The sequence below is a fragment of the Bidens hawaiensis genome, unplaced genomic scaffold, assembly GCF_021521415.1.
Source record: "Bidens hawaiensis isolate Kalapana, Puna unplaced genomic scaffold, B.hawaiensis_p1.1 tig00036720_1, whole genome shotgun sequence".
Classification (NCBI taxonomy): domain Eukaryota; kingdom Viridiplantae; phylum Streptophyta; class Magnoliopsida; order Asterales; family Asteraceae; genus Bidens; species Bidens hawaiensis.
This window is the reverse complement of record NW_027496403.1, coordinates 104,883-127,413: the sequence shown is the minus strand read 5'-3', so window position 1 is coordinate 127,413 and position 22,531 is coordinate 104,883. Positions and strand designations below refer to the sequence as shown.

The 22,531-nt window shown below is 37.4% G+C and overlaps 3 protein-coding genes across 4 annotated transcripts; all 3 read left to right on the top strand.

Annotated features, from left to right (window-relative positions):
- The first annotated feature begins 3,856 nt into the window (after nt 1-3,856).
- LOC143588713 (lipid phosphate phosphatase 2-like) lies at nt 3,857-7,211 on the top strand. 2 transcript variants are annotated; one of them, XM_077069645.1, is made up of 9 exons: nt 3,857-3,906; nt 4,114-4,171; nt 5,506-5,736; nt 5,819-5,906; nt 5,989-6,098; nt 6,178-6,268; nt 6,355-6,543; nt 6,620-6,679; nt 6,756-7,211. In XM_077069645.1, the coding sequence occupies exons 2-9, from the start codon at nt 4,139-4,141 to the stop codon at nt 6,953-6,955; spliced, it is 1,002 nt and encodes a 333-aa protein (XP_076925760.1). In that variant the 5' UTR covers nt 3,857-3,906; nt 4,114-4,138; the 3' UTR covers nt 6,956-7,211. The 2 variants fall into 2 exon arrangements, with proteins under 2 accessions (XP_076925760.1, XP_076925759.1); XM_077069644.1 differs by lacking the exon at nt 3,857-3,906 and having other exon boundaries at nt 4,023-4,171.
- A 1,869-nt stretch (nt 7,212-9,080) lies between these two features.
- Nucleotides 9,081-10,738, top strand: LOC143588712 (2-oxoglutarate and iron-dependent oxygenase domain-containing protein ICU11-like). The gene is made up of 6 exons (XM_077069643.1): nt 9,081-9,467; nt 9,575-9,812; nt 9,896-10,020; nt 10,106-10,224; nt 10,321-10,432; nt 10,511-10,738. Exons 1-6 carry the CDS (start codon nt 9,306-9,308, stop codon nt 10,535-10,537), a joined length of 783 nt encoding a protein of 260 aa, XP_076925758.1. The 5' UTR covers nt 9,081-9,305; the 3' UTR covers nt 10,538-10,738.
- A 7,895-nt stretch (nt 10,739-18,633) lies between these two features.
- On the top strand, nt 18,634-22,191 carry LOC143588706 (protein kri1-like). Its single transcript, XM_077069638.1, has 3 exons — nt 18,634-18,724; nt 19,982-21,906; nt 21,996-22,191. The coding sequence occupies exon 2, from the start codon at nt 19,992-19,994 to the stop codon at nt 21,888-21,890; it is 1,899 nt and encodes a 632-aa protein (XP_076925753.1). The 5' UTR covers nt 18,634-18,724; nt 19,982-19,991; the 3' UTR covers nt 21,891-21,906; nt 21,996-22,191.
- Nucleotides 22,192-22,531: the final 340 nt, after the last annotated feature.

Below are 22,531 nucleotides of genomic sequence, written 5' to 3'. Positions count from 1 at the left end.
TAATCGATTCTTCATTTTCAAATCTAAAACTATATTAAATTTTTTTTCTCTTTTTAATTAAATAATATTTTTTTAATTTAATCATTACATTTTCTCTCTTCTTACTTACAATCACTTTAAAAACTATTAAAATTAAAAAAATAATGAATGATGAACAGTGCTTCTCGAAATTTAACCATAAACAATACATTTTTTCTTTAATTCACTCACAATCGCTCTAACCACACCTTTAAAACAAGAACACACTCACATAATATGAAACCCATTATAAATGCTTTTACATCTTTTTTTTTTAATCATATAAATTTCATGCTACCAATTACCAATATCACCATACATGTGTACCACATTATTTCAATGGGCAGTGCCCCATGCACTTTCACAGAAAAGCTTACTGTGATTTTATCAAAGGGCCTCTATAAGACTAGGGTTGTTCACGAAACGAACCGAACCGAACGCATGCATGCTCATACTTGGTTTGGTTTGAAAGCGAGTCGAACCGAGCGGATTGAATTTAAAGAAACAAGCGATATCTTTATGCTTGAACTTGGTTTGGTTTTGAAACCGAACGGCTTGATTCAGTTTGGTTTTGCTTGATTTCGTTCAAAGTTTCCAATTTTAAATTTCTAAAACTTCAAAATATCATTAATTCAAGACTTTTAACTCTAAATTATCTAAACTCTCACCTTTAAAATGTATAAAACTCAAAGTTAACAACAAAACATATATAAAATGAGCAGCTATGATTTAAAATTGAACTTTGAATTCAACACAAAAGAGGGAATTTTTAAAAACTTTAAGAAAATAGTATACTTTTATATATATACATAAAGTTCATATATAAAACTAATAAATAAAAAATAATTCGAGCAAAACGAACCGAACCAAACCGAGCGAGGCTTTGCTCGTGCTTGGATTGTTTTTAAACCGAACCGAGCCGAACGGCTCACTTCCAAACCGAGCCTAAATCGAACGAGCATTTTTCGAGCAATTTTCGAGCGAACGACGAACGAGCGGCGAACGGTGAGTAGTTTGGACAGCCCTATATAAGACTATAAACATACTATAAGTTATGGCTCTAGCATGTGACTTTAATGTACAACTCAAACATACTCTCAACTCTTAAGTTCTAGCATGTGACATTTATGGGCAAATCTTTAGTGATACATCATGTGTTATGTGAAATCCACTAGATACAAATGTTTACTTAGAAGCTGCTAAATTGATAGATGTGATTGATTCAATATCATAAAACTTATTAACATTAAACTACTCCCCAACCCATTTCAACATGCCAAAAACTATTTAAATGTTTCATTATTGTATCAATCGAGTTGTTGGCGAGCTACTCGAGTTCAGGTTGATAGAATGCTCGAAATAAGATGAGCCTGATAACTCCGGAGGATACAATATCTATTTACAAGTTTCATAAAATTATTAACATGCAATTACTCCCCAACCCATTTTAACACGTCAAAAGCTATCTAAACTATAACAAATATGGGTGTAAACGAGCCAAGCTGCTCGCGAGCTACTCGAGCCCATATAGATAAAATGTTTGAAATGAGTTTTTTCAAGCTCGAGCATTGTATGGGAAGCTCGTTGTCGAACTTAGCCTCGCTTAAGGTTCTTCACAAAATTATTAAAAACTTATATAAACTAATTACTAAATAATACACAAGCCGAGTTCGAGTCAAACCCGAGCTTTAAAAACACCAAACACCTTCAAGAGATAACTCGAGCTTTAGATAAAAAGCTCACGTAAGTCAAAACAAGCGAAGCTTCAAATAAGTGCTAGAACTACAAGTTTTCTGATAATACAATAATACAAGGACTATTTACGAACTACCTAATTTGTGACAGCTTTGAAATAAAAAAAAAATTAATAATAATAAACTCACTGGCTTCCCATTCCGACCACTCGCCACCTCCCTAAACCGTCACATTTTTTTAATTCACTACGTTAAGTACATAGTATAAAAGCATAAATTGAGAGAGAAAATGGGGGGGGGGGGGGTGTTTGACACACGACGATTAGAACTGTCACTTTTACCCGAAACCCAACCCGAAAAAACCTGTACCCGAACCTGAACTAACCGTCTAACCCGACCCGAAAAACCCGCACCCGAACGGAAGTAATTCGGTTTGGCTCTCGGGTTTGATTTTTAAGTTTCGGGTCAACCCGAATAAACTTTTAGTTTTGAAATTAAATATACTTTTAGGTATAACAAATTTAGTCTTAGTCAATAATGCATATCGGAATTTAAGTATAATCGACTGTTGTCATTCCACCTATTATGGATCGGTTGTTTATTGTTAATTTATGTTTTCCGTTTATTACTAATAGCAACCATAATCGAATAACCAAATCACGTATGATTGAAGTTGATTATGGTTCGAGTTAGTTACTTAGTTTTTAATTCTTTTGAATTGTTTTATGACTTTATCAAGTTACGTGTTACGAGCAAAGAATAACATGTTTTTTTTAGTTTTACCATCAAAGTTTTTTTTTTTTTTGGTTTTTGTTTTTTGTTTCATTTATAGGATACTCGAAACATGGTTAACCCAACCGAAAAAAAACCATGAGAAATTTGGGTTGAGTTTCGGGTTAAGATTAAAAACTTTGAAACCCGAAAAACCCGACTCCCTACCGACGATTCCATTCGAAAGAATGATCGGGGTCCCCTACTACTTCCCTTAACCCATTGTCGCGTGTCAAAAGGTATTTAATATGTTACATTATGACACCTTTACTTGAAGTTGACACATGAATGAAACCAAAGGGCTACAACTACAACTTATCTAAATACTACATGAACCATTTATGTAAACTCTGAAAACCAAATAATAATAATAATAATAATAATAATAATTATTATTATTATTATTATTATAAGGATATTGGTTTTTAATACTCCCAACTTCCCCTCATTAGTAGATAACACTCTTAATTTTTGATTTGTCATCCACCACTCCCAACTTTCACCCTATTTTCCTGTACCACTCCCCGTATAAATGAACACTAACATCGTTAATATTTTGGACTAAAAATGTCATTCAAATTAGTTGAGGGGTCAAAACATAAATTTTATTTTTAATACACAACCTCCATTTCCGGTGATCTCGTTTTTCCGGAAACCTCTTTTTTTTCGGCGAATTTAAGTTTTCCGACTATCTCGTCTTTCAGAAAATGAAGATGAATCATAGGTGTAAAAAGGAGATGGAGATCATGAAGAGTGTGCACGGTGGAAATATGATGAAGATGGTGCTCGCCGGAAACCTGCAACTCGATTTTTCAGCACGCAGGAGATCTTGCACTGGTGGTGGCGGGTGGCGGGGGTTGCGGTTTTGGGGCGGTGGGCGGTGAAATGATAGATGTGGTGTTCGCTGAAAACCTGCAACTCGTCGGAAAACTCAAATTCATATGTTAAGCTCAGTGAAATGATGGATATGGTGTTCTGAAAGACGAGATAACCGGAAAACTCAAATTCTCCGGAAAAAATGAGGTCGCCGGAGAAACGAGGTCACCGGAAATGGAGGTTGTGTGTTAAAAGTAAAATTTCTGTTTTACCCCCTCAACTAATTTGAATGACATTTTTAGTCCAAAACATTAACAAGGATAGTGTTCATTTAGACGTGAAATGATAAAGGTAAATAGGGTGAAAGTTGGGAATGACGTGTGAAAAATCAAAAGTTGGGCAATAAAAACCAATATTCAAGCTCACTCGTTATGCACTCCCACTCCGACCACTCACCACCTCTGTAAACCGCCATCTCCGGCTAACAAACAAACCCTCTTTCTCTCTCTAAACCTCACACGAATCCACCATTCCATTCCGCATATTATTATTATTCATTCAGAGCTTACGAAGCAATTTGAGTGACAGTGGGTCCCACCGGTTATCGGTAAATTAAATTTCATCTTTACTTTTTATTTTTGTCGGAAAATATCTCAATCTCAACCACCACAATTGTTATTATACATACACTCTGTTTATTATTATGTAAATTAATTATTAGTTTTTATTATTTTAGATTCAAATTTCAGTAACCATAATTAATATTTTATTTTAGGGTTTTTAAATTCAAAAATTGTTTTAATTTGTGGTTTAGGTTTTGAATACGCAGCTGAAGAAGAATGAGTTTTCAGGTCATGAGGAATATGTTTCAGGTTAGTAATTGTTTAGATTTGGTATGCTTCTGATATTAATTATTATTATTATTATTATTACTATTTAGTATTAATTTGTACATTATGTTCAATTCGTGACAAAAGAGATTAATATAATACAACTATAAAGATGTGAGATATGATAATTCTGTATTCTGGTCACAATTTTTTTGATTTGTGAATATGTGAAGTGATTGTTATTGAAGTTGTGAACATTAGGGGTGCAAACGAGCCGATCTAGGCTCGAGCTCGACTCATGAGAGCTCTAGTTGGGGCTCATGTCAAGCTCTTTTTCTAAAGCTCAAGCTTGGCTCCTGAGGCTCATTTCGAGCTCTATTTCTAAAGCTCAAGGTTGGCTCGTGAGGCTCTTTTTTAAGCTCTGGCTTGGCTTGTATATTATTTATTAATTAATTTATTTATATACGTTTTCATTTATTTTTTATGTACCTTTAGAAAACCTTAAACGAGCCTAAGCTCAGCTGGAGCTCATGGTAGTACCTTAAGCAAGCGACAGCTCGGTCTTAGCTCAGCTGTGCAGTGTGAAGTTACTACATAGACGTCTAAAAGAGATAAAACCTGAACCATACGAGGCTCGATAACTAACGAGCTTTATTTGAGGCTCAGCTTCGAAAAAGCTTGTCTCGTTTTGAGCTTTTAATCGATTCGATCTCGAGTAGCTCACAAGAAGCTCGGATCGTTTGCACCCCTACTCCCCTAGTGAACATGAGTGATGGTCAACATTAAGAAAACTGTGTTACAGTTTGTTATATTGATTGTTTGTGAAGCATGAATTAGCTTTCAGATTCTTCAGCTTTTATAAAATTGACAATGGTTTGATTTGATGTGAAGAATAGGGATATTGGCTTAAAAAGTAGGCCTGCGAACAAACACGTACGGGGCATGTTCGTGTTCATTCATGTAACTTGAACCGAACATGAACGCTAACATATAATCGAACAAATTTTTTTGTTTATGTTCGTTCATTTAATAAAATGAGCTAACAATTTTGTTCATGCCCGTTTAATAGAGTGAACTAGCAATTTTGTTCATGTTTGTTTGTTTATTAAATAAACGAACTTCCTGCCGAACAGTTCATGAACGTTCGGTTCGTTTACATGCCTACTTAAAAGCAAGTACAAACTTCTCGAAGATTCAAGGGTTGGTTGATTGTATATAGTTTCCCATTACATATTGAAGTGAAATATAATTCAGTAATTTACACCTCTCAACTAACAGAATACAATGAAAGCATATAATTTTTTTTTGTGTGTTTTGTATTCATTTTTATCCAATTAGCAAGAATTACTCATATGCTTGAAACCGTATCTAAACAGGGCCCGCAGGCCAGACCTGGGGAAACTGAATTTGAAGTATTTTACATGAGATCTCATGGAAGACAAGTGGCTAGAATTCACATGCATGATTGGCTTATATTGTTGCTACTTGTCATCATTGAAATTGGTTTAAACATTATACACCCGTTCTACCGCTTCGTTGGCAAGGATATGATGACGGATCTTAAATATCCATTGAAAGACAACACCGTTCCATTGTGGGCTGTGCCCGTAAGTTTCCAATTTTATTTTTATTTTAAAACAGTGGGTAATACTATTGTTGATGATTCTACAATATTATTTTGGTTTACAGGTGTACGCGGTGTTGTTGCCTATTTTAATTTTTCTGTTCATCTATTTCAAGAGGAGAGACATATATGATCTGCATCATGCAATTTTAGGTTACCATAAATGATTTTATTTGTTTGTTTGATTTTTAAATTTGACTTGAATACACATATTTTAATGTTTTTCCCTTTGCAGGTCTCTTATTTTCTATACTTATAACGGGTGTTTTGACCGATGCTATAAAAGATGCTACTGGACGTCCGAGACCTGACTTCTTTTGGCGTTGTTTTCCTGATGGAATTGATGTATGTAAACCTTAATTTAATTTCATTTTTTTAGTTGAAAAATGATAGTTATAATGACCATTTTGATACGATGTTACAGAAATATGATCGGTGGGGAAACGTTGTTTGTCATGGTAACGATAGTGATATAAGAGAAGGTCATAAAAGCTTCCCGAGTGGTCACTCTTCATGTAAGATTTTTACCTTTTTTATTTTTGTTTAACAGTATTATTTTCTTTAATTTTATTGAAAGTTTATGATACTTTGTACTTTGTAGGGTCATTTGCAGGACTAGGGTTTTTAGCACTCTACTTGGCTGGAAAAATCAAAGTGTTTGACCGGCGAGGCCACATTGCAAAACTATGCATTGTTTTCCTTCCGCTTTTAATGGCATCTCTCGTAGCAGTTTCTCGAGTAGACGACTATTGGCATCATTGGCAAGACGTATTCGCTGGTGGTCTTTTAGGTACGTTTTCTACCCTTTTACTTTATAAACGGGTCGACCCGTATTGCTTATATGCTTATAAAACATTCTTTTACAGGTCTCACGATTGCCACATTTTGCTATCTGCAGTTCTTTCCAGCCCCGTATCACCCTGAAGGTAGTTAGTTTGCTGTATATTAGTAAATATGTGGGACCCGTGTGTATTTTATAGTAATATTACTTGTTGGTTTCAGGGTGGGGTCCGTATGCTTATTTCCGGGCTTGTGAAGAGACACTTTCTAGAAGGGTAGATCCTTCTGCACATGCAGTCGGTTTGGGGATTCAAGATACAAACCATCAACCAAGGCAAGACCAACCCGGGCCTGGGATGGATTCTTCTCCGGATTACCACTCTTATACATTGGAAAGTGACGTGGAATCCGGAAAGGTGTGATCTTTGACCGGAAATGTGAAGGGTTTTGGAGAAAGACATGAAGGAGCGGTAAATATTGTTGTTGATCTTGGATGTGTGTTTATACTCTTCGTTTTTCTTTTGTTTGTTTTTTAAGTTGTCGTTAAATACGTTGAGTTGAGTTTACTTTAGACTGAGAAACACATGCACGCACGCAAATTAATGATCTTCTGTAAACAAACGACCCTCCTCGGTTAACGTGTTCTAGTTAAGGCAGCACAACTCCTAAAGGACCCAGCATATGTACCATATGCTGGTCTTTGGACATGTTCTTTCGTCTTGAATTATTTTCACATGTGAAACTCTGAAGCTTTACTTAATTCTAAAACCAACATTTTAGTCAATTCACAACATTTTATTTAATTCATTTTATGTAAATAAAAATCAAGGTGTTACGAACAATGAAGTTGTGAATTTAAAGAAGTTGAATGTTACATTGGTAACATGTTTATAACACTACTGAATAATATCACATTGAGGAATTAGTTTAGATTCGACGTTACAAAACAAAATCATGACAATTCGTATGATGTTGTTTGAAGACTTTGGAATCTTATATCAGGTTGTGCATTATCAAGAACTTTACGGTTTATATGTATACGAGTTTATCCTTTAAAGTTGTATCAATGTATCATGATAGTATCTTAGTATTGTCTAGTGGTCATATAATGTACATTGGCCTACTTGTGTGTCTTGCTCATCATACATTCATACTTTCATACACACCCATTATTCTTCTAAAGGGTCGAGGCTCGTCTCTTAGACAATAGAGATAAGCTTAAGCTTCATTCATCGTAAATGATAACTTTCTATACTAATATGGTATATAACCATCAATACATGTTTCAAAAGTGTAGCTTAAACTTGTAAAATATATGACGTCATGTTTTAGTAATCTAGTGATCACGTTTATATCTAGCCGTATCATATTACATATTACATATAACATTATAATCGTATTGGATCCGCAAAACGCGTTGCTCTGTTACACTTTAATTAATCAAATCAAACCCGGATTCAATCAAAACGGATCGGGTAAAAAACTCTTTATAAATCAAACACACTACAAGTTGATAATCACCAAACCCTAAATTGCTATTTGCTCAATTTCAAACTCTCTCATTCTTCATATAAAACTAACAATGTCAACTAATGCATGGTTGCCCTCTAGCTCAAGAGCACATGTAGATGTTGATAACGATAACGCTTCTGGAGCAATGTCGTTGAACGATTGTATCCAATCAAGGCCTAATCAAGACCACATGGCTGAAAACTACGACGATTGTGATTCAGAGTTCTCTCCTGCCATTTTCAGTGCTCTAGAGTTGCATTTACCGTTAAATCTGTTAAATGCTCCTAGAGACACAAAACTAAAGTTCATGCGGGATCTTCTCCGTCCTTATTCGTACGTAGAAGAACGTAATCGAGTAAGATTCTCTATCATTGTTAGGTTGCAATTGTAGTTTGAACTAATATCGCCATAGTAGGATATTTGAGGGACCATTATTGTAATTGTGGTAACTACATGGTTTACATTAATTAGTAGGTAAACAAAGCTGCTATCATAGTTACAATAATGGTCCCTCAACTATCCTACCATGTCATTATTAGTTCAAACTACAATTACTATAGTAGTTTATAATCCTTTGTTGTTGCATTGATTTGCTTGATTTGATTTTTGGATTTCGATTGAACGAGTTCGATTTGAATTGTTTCATTGTAACGATGCTTCACTTATGTAAATTGTGCTTAAATTACTGAATAAACTGAAACCGATTAGATTGTAGAAGTGATAATAAGTGATTCTAGAATGGTAAAACATATCTAGATTGATAATTACCTTCTAATTTTGGAGTTAACATAACTTTTGATTAATCAATTTCAATCTGGCCTTTGTATGGTAAATTAATAAAAGTTGTTCATGTGCTTATTATTGTTAGTATCATATTATTATTCTATCATTTTAAGCTCGTTTTCATCTTGAACCTATAAAATACAGAAAAGTAATTAAAGTAATATCTTTTGTAATAAAAAGTAATTCCTATAATAAATGATTAACCCCAATAAAGTTAATAAATGTGTATTATTTATTGGTTATATTCTTTAATGTATTTAATTAATTTTTTATCATAATTGTTAACATTTTCTTTGCTTCAATTCAACAGGTGCAGAAACACAATGAATACAGGCAAAACATTCTATCTAGTTATACGGTAAAATTTGTTCAACAATGTACATAAGATCATAATTGCATCAAAAATAATTTGTTTTGATTTTTTTTCTTTATTTTATTTTATTTTATTTTCAGCCTGTGTATAAAAACCTACACACAATGAATCCTTCAATGGTCTTTCTACCATCATTTTTAAATGCAATTAACGCAATGAACACTAGCAACAACGATTGCATTCGAAGCATTATGAACGAAGATGCACCAGGAGTCTATATGTTTAAAATGTTGCAGCCGAGTTTCTGTCACATGTTATTACACGAGGTAATTAAATTATAATATTTATAAGTTCATAACCACCTTTGATATTGTCATTAGGTACTTAATTTTATTTTATTATTATCTTTTTTAATCAAACTGTGATTGCTTAGGTGGATCATATCGAAAAATGGATCCATGTATCAAGAACCAAAATTATGATGCCAAACACGTTCAACAATTTTGGACTATGTCTCGATGACTTTGGCATGAAAGACATGCTTGATATGTTGTTGTCACGTTTCGTTAAACATATTTGTGCGGTTTTGTTCCCGGATGTTGGAGGTACCCTTGATTCCCATCATGGGTATATAGTTCAATATGGAATGGGCAAAAAGGATGTTATAGAGGGTATGTCACATATTCAATTTTCATTGTATTAATTAACAACTTACATATAATTATAAACTTATAAATACATATATCATTTTCAGATATTCATGTGGATGATTCTGAAGTAACATTAAACATATGTTTGGGCAATGAGTTTACTGGTGGCCAGTTGTTTTTTGAAAGTCCAATGTGTGACAAACATGTTTATACCAACATAGATCCTGAGGTATACATATATATATATATATATATATATTTTAATTTTTTCTAACTGTTAAATAATTTTTTAACTCTTTTTATACAAATGACAGAAAATCACTGAAGTTAATAATTTAGCTGGATGTTCAACTTTATACCGTGGTTGTCATCGGCATGGTGCCCGAGCCACCACATCCGGGCGTAGAGTTAATTTAGTGATGTGGTGCAGAAGGTATGTGATTAACTGATTATTATTCACTTTTTGCAAATTGTCATGTTTTTTAGCATTTTTTTTAATTATTATTAGTATTATTAATTTTATTTGCAGTTCTTTATTTAGAGAGACGAAAATATATGACAAAGTATTTAAAGACTATTGTGATGAATGTCAAGCGGAGAAGAGTGCTAAGCGTCATGAGATGATGGTTGCAATGACAAAGGTATTACTTGTGTAGCACGTTTGCGTGTCGCGTTCAAGAAGTTTTTCGAAACTAACTGTTTTTGTTTCATGTTATCAGGTGTTAGGTGGAGATGCTGCTTCTTGATTATTCATCAAAAGATTATGAATGTTGTTGTTTTGATTTTTACTTTCATCATGTAGTTTTTAATGTTTTGGAATTCTATGTTGTTATGATGTTATATTTGTTTGAACTTAGAATACTTGTTTTTTTTATTATTTTTCTAAAAATACACCCTTAAATAATTGTTGTGCTAACATACCCTCTTGTTTATTTAATATTTATATATTTGTTCAAATGTTATTAAATATTTATTTATTTGGCTTTAATTTTATAAACTGAGACAAAGTACTTGACTTCACTACCATTAAAGTAAAAAAAAAAAGGTTTTTTAATTGTCTTAAAAGAAAAATAAGTTAAAATGTTTGAAGTACAGATTTGTTCAACGAACTATAGCAAAATAATATTTTTTTTTGACATGGGTACATAAAAATAATAATAAAAAATAATTAATATTATGTGAAATCTTATGAAGATTCAATGGTGCGGGGGTTAAAACGTCAAACACCAACTTGATTATGTTATGATAACTTTTTTAGAACTGTTATGTTATGATAATTTAAAAGAATTTGTTTACACTCACTTTATTATTGTAGGGGTATGGTACTAAACCCGACTTACAACATTAATTTATTATGTTTGGCTTATTTTATTATATGGACTAATACAATATTATTGGGCTGATGAGGTTTTGTGGAGGTAACCCTAACTGGGCTAGGCCCATTAGGGTACCATGATGGTGGCCATGAGGCTCCCTATATAAGGAGGTCTCCACCTCCTTATTAAGGGTTGTTCTCAATAAGAGCCACCACCATAACCATTTTTGTGTCTGTAAACAAGAGATCCTCGAGATTTCTTAGCAGTCACCTCCACACCCCCAAAAACCATTGCAGATCTGAGCGGAGGAGAGCGAGATTTGGTTACATCATCCCGTAGAAGACGATCCGAGCTATACCCGGTACGCTTCGTGTTTCTTCATTGGCGCCATCCGTGGGATCGGAAGTAATCGCGCGCATGGTCATACGAATCGACAGGGATGAACATATCATCGAAGCGATCAGGGAAAGCAACTTCCCCAGCGTTCAGCGCGACAGAGCCACCTTCTGTATGCTCGTCATAGGCGGCGTGGATGTATTCCTTGCTTTCTGCATAAAACAAGACAAGTGATATCAGCAAAACGAATTATACTCGCGCAGAATTAATGCAATGAACAAACAACCCACCTGAGCCATCAACATGGATGACAGGCTCAGTCTCGCTGTCAGTCCACCTCTTGCTCATACCAACCCCCACCAGCGCTTCCTCGCAAATATTCTTGGCGGGGGATGGTTCAGCAGATAATTTTTCAACCCACGCGCCAGATGGATTCTTAAGAACGTCATCATCCGCGGGAGCGGAAGTAATCGCGCGCATGGTCATACGAATGGGAATAACACCAGCCTTGATATAAAAGAATTTTTCAGCCCAGTCATGAAGGCTTTTGAAGGTAACAGTGCAGCACTTAACCTTCTGACTGCGCGGTGTGAATGAGAACCAAGAATCTTGGATTTTCGGTTTATAAAAATATTGAAAGCGCCGAGGGGTGGGCTCCTCGCGCTGAGCTTTGCACATGAACTCAAAATGAGTCATGCGCACTAATCCAAATGGATGGACTTGAGATATATGAATCCCGTAAAATTGGAGGAGCGCACCTATAAACCTCGTCATCGGAAGACGAAGATTACAGTGGGTGAAAAAATGAGAATATAAAGAGATATAGCCGGCGGGAGGATCCGCCGCCGTCTGCCCGGTCGCCGGGAGTAGACAACCATACTCAGGGAGAAAACCCTGAGAGGCGACGAGATTATCAAAATCAGGTTGTTTCAACTTGCAGGGAATCTCATCCCATCTCTTCACCGCCTTGTTCTTCCCTCCCTCCTCCGACGAGGCCTCGGCAACCCGAGTACCCTTGCCGGTTTTCTTCAAAGTAGACATAACCACTGATTTTACACGGCCTTTACTAGGGGAAATTGTGGTGTCTGGGTTATCAGACATACAATTGCGAATCGAACAATATGGATACTTTAAGCACGGAATTCAGGGACAAAGACGAAAGCTCTTAATCGGAATGTAAAGGATAGGCAAAAGCTCTGAAAGTGACAATGGAGATGAAGAAAAAACCGTTCAAAAGGTTTGGTTTTATAGGCCCAGGAGAGAGAGAGAGAGAAACAAGTAATAATCAGATCTACGCTCACGCGCCCCCACTCGCAGGCGTAGGTCAACATAAGCGCGACACGTGTTCCTGACACTGTATGAGGAGACGTGAAAGGCCACTGTAGCACTTTGAGCACACGAAAGGTCTGACACATAACGCCTCCATCTCTGATGCATGTCAACACCAACCAACCACGTGCATTGACGATTCGTTTTAACCAAAGGGATGGAATTTCGCGCAACGCGCGTACAAGAAAAGAAAAAGAAAAAACAAGCCCTATTGAAAAAGCAAACTATTAAGTCTAATATCTATCTTACCTCGCTCGCGCGAGACAAGACACACATTAGACTGGGGGGGCTTGAAGGGGTATACACCCGCCTTAACATAAAGCGGGGCGGGTCAACCCACAAGATATAGACAAGAGGCTTGAAATCAGGATGTCATGAAGACACAAAGCTAAAACCTATGCGCAAGTGCATGAAACACCTGCGCGTGGCGCATATCACATATGCACACAACACACACATTTAGTGTGAGAATAAAGAGAAGACCCTGCGCATCCCCGGGATAGGCGCATAAAGGCCGCGCGTAAGCGACACACAACAAATGAGACAATAGTCTAATCCAAATCAGGATAAGGACAACCATGATTGTACTCATCAGACAACCTTCCAGAAGGTATCTTTTAAGGAATAAAGAATGTGCTGATGTAGACAGCTGCCAATGAAGGGTGGACAACTCAGCAAAGCCCATGTGCCACCACGTGATGACACATGGGTCAGGTGAAATACCTTGGTCAGAGAATAATCAATGAAAAAGTACCAGGTGTCCTAAGTACACGTGGCGCGAAGCAATAGGAGGAGGCCAAAAAGGCCCTAATTGGGTCTGAGCCCAATCTTTGAAAACCCTAATACTATAAATACCACACGATCTCAACAGTTGGGACGGGCAAGAAAATATATTCTAAGTCCTTTACTCATTTTCACATCCTTATCTTCTCCTACAATATCTGATTCTCACACCGGAGGGTTACCCCAAAGAGGACCCCTCTGTCCCTTTCTGAGGGGTAAGCTCACGGTGCTGTTCGTTTTGTAGGTGGAAGAACTCGTATCTTGGAAAACCATCGGTGATATAGCACACTCGTACCCGAAGAACGTTGATCGTATACAAGTAAGTCGATACACGCTTCTTCATTGGCGCCATCCGTGGGACATGAAAACGAACCTCATCTTCGACTCTCTCTTTTTGACTTCTTGATCTGTTTTTGGAAGAACAAGAGGGTGAAATAAATCTGAAAACCCTTTCAGATCTGATAATTTTTCAGATACCATCCGAATCTAGTAGTTTTTCTGAACTAGATCTGTGACGGTTTTAACTAGATCTCACAATAACGTCCAGATCTACTTTATTTTGGTGGCCTAAAATTCTCACGGTGCGAGATCTGCATTTTTTCCGGCAATACAGCCAAGATCCGGCTCAGAAATCTTCATATAAGAGTTCATCCGGCAAAAAATCGAAGCTTTTAGATTTGCTACGTTTTTTATAAAAAAAAATTGATGAAAAAATGAGTGGTTCACGTTTGACAGTGTACAATAGTACATAAAAGATGATGACATTGTCTTTTGTCCAGCATGAGGAGGCATTAATATTAATGTCACAGGTGGGTCCAGTTTCCAATTTTCTTATCATCATCCAAGAATTTCATTGAAAAACCTATCACCGGAAAAAACAAAACATGGCGGGCAATTAGAGTCCACGCCGCCTCCTGCTCCGGCAAGCAAGCCGCAAGTTGTGATGATCACCGTGGCACAACGCTCCGCCACCGCGCATGCGCTCGCCGTGGTTCAATACAATGCCAACATTCATGCGCGCCACGACAAGTGAACCTCGCCACCGCGTAATGTCATTGCGCCACCACGCGTACACGCCACCGCGGATAACCATCTGGCCGCCATGGTGCATGCCACCATGCATGAGTTCCACCGCTATGAAGCAGCAGCGCGCCATCACGCATGCACGCTGGCGCCGAGCACCGCACCACCGCGATCCAACACCTCGCCACCGTGCATGCGCATCGCTAAACAACACACCGCCATCATACTTGCGGATCACCACTACGCAATCACGTCACAAAAGAACACTGCGCCACATGCGTGGGCGCCGTCGCGGAACAACACCGCGTCATTATGGATGGGCGCCTCCAAAAATTTGGTTTCTTGCATCCGCATCACTGTTCAAGTGGGAAGACATGAAGGCCGCCATCACGAAGACCACAATGCTTGTTATTTGTAATCCGTTCACGGCGTGTCAGCCGCTTTCTCATGCGCGTAGGCGGACAAAAACAGGCACGGCGGATTAACACCCGCCACCGCGGATCACATACACACTAGCATACCAACAGCGCCACTGTAACGCAACAACGCCACTATAGCAGGGTGGAATACAAGCCACGTCGCATGCGCGCCACCGCGGATCAACATTCTGCCACCGCAGTCGCAGATCAACCCTTCCGCCATTCTACATGCGCACCGCCATGATGCTTGCGCGCAGTCGCGTATCACATTCCACCAACTTGATCCGGTGGGTAAAACTCCGCCGTCGCGGAACGCATGCGACCTTCTTGAAGTTCAACGCTAACTCCGGCAATTACGAACTCCATGCAACCATCCCAAATGTTCAAAATGGTGGCAGGAACGTGCAGAGGCAAAAAGATTTAAAAGAGGAAGTAATTATTTCCAATTTTTCATAACAGCCCCTCATCCGCCCATGTGATTAAAACTTTATTAACAAGTTTATTATTACAAGTTCAATGCTCCTAACATTATTTAGCAGCAATGAACTGGGGGACTATCGTGGTATACCACCACTACATTATCGCGATGGAAGACATCCGAATCTTAGGTCGGGAGCCTAATAATATCCCACATGGCCACGCGCCAAACATAAAGGTCGGGAGCATAATAATGTCCCACATGGCCAAGCGCCAAACATAAAGGTCGGGAGCCTAATATTATCCCAAACGGCCACGCGCCAAACATAAAGGTCGGGAGCCTAATAATATCCCACATGGCCACGCGCCAAACATAAAGGTCGGGAGCCTAATAATATCCCAAACGGCCACGCGCCAAACATAAAGGTCGGGAGCCTAATAATATCTCACATGGCCACGCGCCAAACATAAAGGTCGGGAGCCTAATAATATCCCACATGGCCACGCGCCAAACATAAAGGTCGGGAGCCTAATAATATCCCACATGGCCACGCGCCAAACATAAAGGTCGGGAGCATAATAATATCCCACATGGCCACGCGCCAAACATAAAGGTCGGGAGCCTGATAATATCCCAAACGGCCACGCGCCAACGTAGGTTGGGCACACCTCATAATTTGCCCGATGATGGGAACCTTGTAATACATCCACTTTTAGTTGATATGTTTTTGCAGGTTCGGCTACGAGTCGCACAAGCACCTATGACATTATTATTATTATCTGGCCGTTTGTGCCTCCATTATTATTTTGAAGACAAGCCGGGATAGTCATCCTGGGTAGAAGAGGCCCTTGTGGGCCAGTCATTATCATCATATTATAGCTCATAAGCCGCAACTCGCGCATGCTTCATTATTTTATAGCTCGTAAGTCGCCTCGCGCGCAAGCTTCATTATTTTTATAGCTCGTAAGCTGCCTCGCGCGCAAGTTGCATTACATTATTATCGAGATGCGCACTCTATCTTTTATCAGGCCCCGCGCCACTATTGTTATGATGCGTGCTATATCTTATTCATGCCAGTGCACCATTATTATCATAAGGATCACAACATGTCACCATCATGGAGAAAACCTCTCAAAACTCAAAGACAATAAAGACAAGGCCGAAGAAAGGGGAAAAAACCGCCTCATATCCTAACACACCTTATGAAGTCCAGCGCTCCACCTAAACGCTTGCACGCCTAGGAGCAACACTGGACTTGGGGGGCTTGTAGGGGTATGGTACTAAACCCGGCTTACGACCTTAATTTATTATGTTTGGCTTATTTTATTATATGGACTAATACAATATTATTGGGCTGAGGGGGTTTTGTGGAGGTAACCCTAACTGGGCTAGGCCCATTAGGGTACCATGATGGTGGCCATGAGGCTCCCTATATAAGGAGGTCTCCACCTCCTTATTAAGGGTTGTTCTCAATAAGAGCCACCACCATAACCATTTTTGTGTCTGTAAACAAGAGATCCTCGAGATTTCTTAGCAGTCACCTCCACACCCCCAAAAACCATTGCAGATCTAAGCGGAGGAGAGCGAGATTTGGTTACATCATCCCGTAGAAGACGATCCGAGCTATACCCGGTACGCTTCGTGTTTCTTCAATTATGTTATAACTTTTTTTTAAACTATTATGTTATGATACTTTAAAATAATAACTTTGTTTACACTCACTTTATTATGTGATGCAATGTTATGTTGTGTTAGTGTTATGTTATGTTATGTCATGTTATAATATGTATGTTATGTTATATTATGTGATGTTATATCATGTTATAACATGTATGTTATGCATATTATATCATGTCATATCATATTCAGCAACGGAGCCTTCAATTTTTTTTCAATGGGCTCACTAATATCTAGCATTCGAATGTGTCACTTATGTTGAATCTTTGGTCCGAGTCAGATCGGGTCACATGTTGTAGGAAAATTTGAACTTATGACATTGAACTTAAGTAAAATGCAATTTACCACTTAACCTTAGACATTTTTTGTTTCATATTCCATATTACATTTTTTTGGATTCAATTTCAAAAAATTTGCGGTTCATTTTGGTTTTGAGTACTATACACGACGTACAAATTGGAGAAGTGAATGGGTTCATTTGAACCCAAATCTGTTATGGTATGTTGTGATGTGTAAGTCTAAACTCTCTGAAATGAATCACGCATGTTGATTATTTAACTCAAGATTATCTAGTTGTTTAAAAAACCTCAGTTTTGTTTGTGCAAAATTTTTAAATTTAAATCAATAACCAACAAAGCATGATTCATATGTTAATCAAGAACAAAAAACACATGGGCTAAGTTAAAGTTTTTCTTTTTAGCGTGTGGGTTATACGACAAGGTTTACCACCATCGTAATTTGACCATCACCACCACCACCACCTTCTGATATTATTTTTCTAGTCCAAATTAGAAAAATCAATGTACTTAAAATAGCCACAAACCTAACACCAAAACCAAATTATTCTAAAGCCTAATTACACACAAACATGTACAAATAGGGTTTTATCCCAAACCGGTTTGGTCAACTCATGGTCAAAACCGGTTCGGGTTACAAGCCGGTTTTGAAAGACGAAACTTCAAACGGTCAAACAGATTCGGGCCGGGTTACAAAACGGTTTTGGACAAAAAAAAACGTTTTTTTACTACCCGTTCGGGTTATAAACCAGTCAAACAGATTCAGACCGGGTTTCAAAACGATTTTGGACAAAAAAATCATCTTTTTACTACTTGTTCGGGTTATAAACGGGTCTCACAGAACAAGTATATGAACTGGTGCCAAACCTATGGGTTGGGTTAGATTACAAACCTGTTTGGCCCAAACCGGTTTTAAACCAGTTTCGGCTGGGTTGGGGTCCGGTTTACTAGGCCGAAAACCGTTTTTTTACACATCTACCTAGCTGTGCGCAAATAGGCTATTTTCAGGAACCAGATTTTCCGAGTTTTTATCGGGTTTCGGGCCGGGTGTGGTCGGGTTTGACCGAGTAGAGATGAAACCAGTTCCGGATACAATTTTTATGAGGACCTTCAGAAGACACCATAGAAAGCCCGGCCCAAGGATGAATTAACCCAACACATCCAACTTCTTTGGGCCCCCATCTTCTTATTACCCACAATATTATTTTTACAAACATTACAAATTACAAATTAATATATTATTAATTTTAGGGTTCCATTATCAACCAACCTATATTGAAGCTACTGCTAATTGTTTGTTGTCAAGCCTCAACAATCAAGCTTTAAACGACTCAAGGTATGTATCGATTTGTTAGATTAACTTTGCTTATTAATTACTTAACTGTTACTGTTAATAAGCCCTAATTGTTCAGATTATATATAATATATCATTTACAGCTACAAATTTTATTAATTCGAATGATATGCTTGAAATTGATTAGTGTTATAAACTTATAATGCAATTTATGCCCTAATTTTTTCTCTGCACTAGTTTACACAACTATAGGCTCTAATTAGGGGTTAAATGAGCCGAGTGGCTCGTGAGCTACTCGAGATCGGCTGGTTAAAAACTCGAATCGAGCTATATTGAGCTCGAGCAGGGGCGCGGGTTTAAAATTTAAATTACTTTATATATATATATATAGGTTTTATATAATATGTTTTTTATAAGTATAAATGTAAGTAGTTATAAAAACATATAAATAAAATAATTAAATAAGAATAGATAATAAACTAGGTGAGGCCAAGCCGAGCTTCAGCTTGACAAACTACTGACAATTGACAAACTATTGACGAGCTGAGATCGAGCTTTAAAAATATAGCTCTAAACAGGCCGAGCTCGAGCTTGACAAACTACTGACAAGTTGAGGTCGAGCTTTAAGAAATTCGACTCTAAATGAGCCGAGAGTGAGCCCTATTAAACTAAAAGACATCGATCTCGAGCTCTAAATATACAACTCTAAAAATTCAAATATAGTTGAGCTTAAACGAGCTCAGATCGAGCTTATGTAAAGGCTCATTTAATAAATGAGTTCTAGCCCAAGCTTCACATATCGAGTTTGAGCTGGCTTGAAAGCCTAAATGAGCTTTTTATGTATTTATATTTTATGTAATTTTTTTAAATACGAACATATGATAAAAATAGTTAAATAATATATACTGTATTATTTATAATTTATAAAAATTATAATGATGAATATATATGTAAATAATTATTAACGCGTATAAATAAAATAATTAAATAATAATAAAAGAGCCTAGCCTGAGCCGTGCTCTAGCTTGACAAACTAGTACGAGCCGAGCTCGAGCTTTAGAATACAGCTTTAAACGAGCTGGGATCAAGATCAAGCCCTCTTTATGTGAAACGAGCCAACCTCGAGTTCTCTTAAATTAAAATGAGTCAAGCTCGAGCCCTCTTAGATTAAAACGTGTCAAGCTCGAGCCGTCTTAGATTAAAACGTGTCCAGCTTGAGCCGTCTTAATTTGAAACGAGCTGGGCTCGAGCCGGGCTCGGCTCGTTTACACCGATAAACCTAAGTTATTTGGTTTTCAGAATTAAAAGAATGGGGATGAAGCTATTTGGGGATGACGGTGACTCGGATGCTGGTGATTTATCGAAAATCGAAGTTAACGAAGAGTACGCTCGCCGATTTGAGCACAACAAAAAACGTGAAGATTTGCAGCGGTTTGAGGAGCTCAAGAAGAAAGGTCTAATTGATGACAGTAAAGAAGAAGATGATGAATCAACTGATGATGAGGAGGATATTGTTAATTATTCAACCAAGCAGGATGTGAAGTTTTTTGATGCGTTATTAAAGGTTAGAAATAAGGATCCGTCGCTTAAAAGCGAGGATGCTAAGTTATTCGATTCGGATGATGAAGAAGATGAAGAAGAAGATGAAACCGAGGCTGCAGATGGTAAAAAGGAAAAGAAGAAAAAGAAAATGTATTTGAAAGATGTAAATGCAAAGCATTTACTTGAAAGCGGGCCCGAGTTTGACGATGAAGATGAAGATGAAGAGCACGGTTATAAAAACAAGAAAAAGAGTTATGTTGAAGAACTGGAGGTCGCGAGAAAGGAGTTTCTAGATGCAGTTGCTGCGGAAGATGATGATGATGACGGTGAATTGTTGAAGGTTAAAAATAATAATAATGAAGATGAAGATGAAGATGATCACGAGTATGAAAAGAAGCTGGATGAGTATTTTAAGGAAGATGATAAGTTAGACGAAAACGAGAAGTTTTTGAAGGATTATTTTAGGAAAAAGATGTGGTTAGGAAAAGATAACGGTAACGAAGGTGTGCTTGATGAAGTAGATGTTTTAGAAGATGAAGAAGAGTTAGAGAAGCAAGAAGATTACGAAAGAGGGTTTAATTTCAGGTATGAAGAAAACGCAGGCGATCTAGTGTTCGGTCATTCAAGACTAGTTGAGGGTTCGGTAAGAAAGAAGGATAACGCAAGAAAAGCGCAAAGAATGAGTAAAAAAGAGAGAATGGAACAAGCCGAGTTCGAGAGAAATGAAGAGTTAAAACGATTGAAAAACTTAAAAAAGAAAGAAATGAATGAGAAGCTTAGAAAGATCAGAGAAACCGCGGGAATAGGTGAAAACGGTGAGTGTTTGTTAGATGAATATGATCTTGAAGAGGAGTTTGATCCTGAAGAGTATGATAGAAAGATGCAAAAAGCGTTTAATGATAACTTTTATGAAGCGGATGATGTGGACCCCGGTTTCGGTAGTGAAGAAGACGGTGAGTTGGAAAAACCTAACTTTGATGAAGAAGACGAGTTACTCGGGCTTCCAAAAGGATGGGATGATGAAAACGGGCCGGCTGACGGATTCTTGGCGATTCGAGAAAAGACCCTGAAAAAGAAGGTTAAAAACGAGGGTAACGAAGAACAAATAGAAAAAAAGGTTAAAAAAAGTAAACGGTCTGAAATAGAAGAAGAGTTGATTAAAAAGGAGATGGAAGAGTATTTAAAATTAGACTGTGAGGATACGATTGGCGATTTGAGGACACGTTTTAAATACAAACCGGTTAATAAAAACACGTGTGGATTGAAACCGGAGGAGATTTTAATAGTGGACGAAAAGGAGTTAAATCAGATAGTTCCGTTAAAGAAGTTGGCTACCTATAGAGACGACGAGTTTGTTGTGCCACATCATAAGAGAAAAGAGCACAGGAAGAGGATTAAAGCTCTTATTCGAGGCGAGTCATCTGATGGTCAAACCAAGGACAGCAAGAAGCGTAAACAAGAAGATGGTCAAAACGGTCAAAATGAAACTCAAAAGTCAGAACCAGACGTGTCAGAACCGGACGTGGAAAATGATGACAAAAAGGAATTGTCAAGGAAACAAAGAAGAAAGTTGCGGTTGAATGAGTTGAAGATAGATGATAAAAGGCGTATGGCGTATGAAGGAACGACAAATAAAAGCAATAAAAAGAAGAAACAGAAAGTCTAAATATGCAGTTTAAAAGGTAATTAATATATACTATTCATCACATATTTACTGTCATTTATATACTTTTATACAAGTTTCTTGATTTTTGTTACTTTATGAATACAGCTTCGAGTTTTGGTCGAGTTCGATTGAGAAAGATGTGATCTTTAATCAAATCCAACTAATTTGTGGATCATTTTTGGGGTATTTTGTTTTTCTGGATGGGATTATATTGTTACTGTTGTTTAATAATACTTTGTAAGTTTAAACCAGTTATGAGTTGTGTTGAATTGTTTATTGAATGGATGGTTTTATAAAATATTTTTGGGAAATTTGTGTTTTCATTCTTTGTTTTTGTCATTTTAGTCCTTGGATGTGGAATGCTCTTCTAAGTTCTAACACTCCAAATTAAACTGTTCATTCCGAAGCAAGTCAGTCGGTTTGAGATTTATACAGTTTGGTTTGGTTTGGTTTGGTCACTGTTAATAACCTGTTATGTAAAATATTCATTTTCTTTGAAGTAATAAGTGTAAAATTTAAACTCACACATAAACCGTCTAGGTAGGGGTGAGCAAAAAACGGTTCGGAACCGCCAGAACCGAGGAACCGGAACCGAACCGGTGCCTCAGAACTACTAATATGTGTACCGGTTCGGTTCTTGG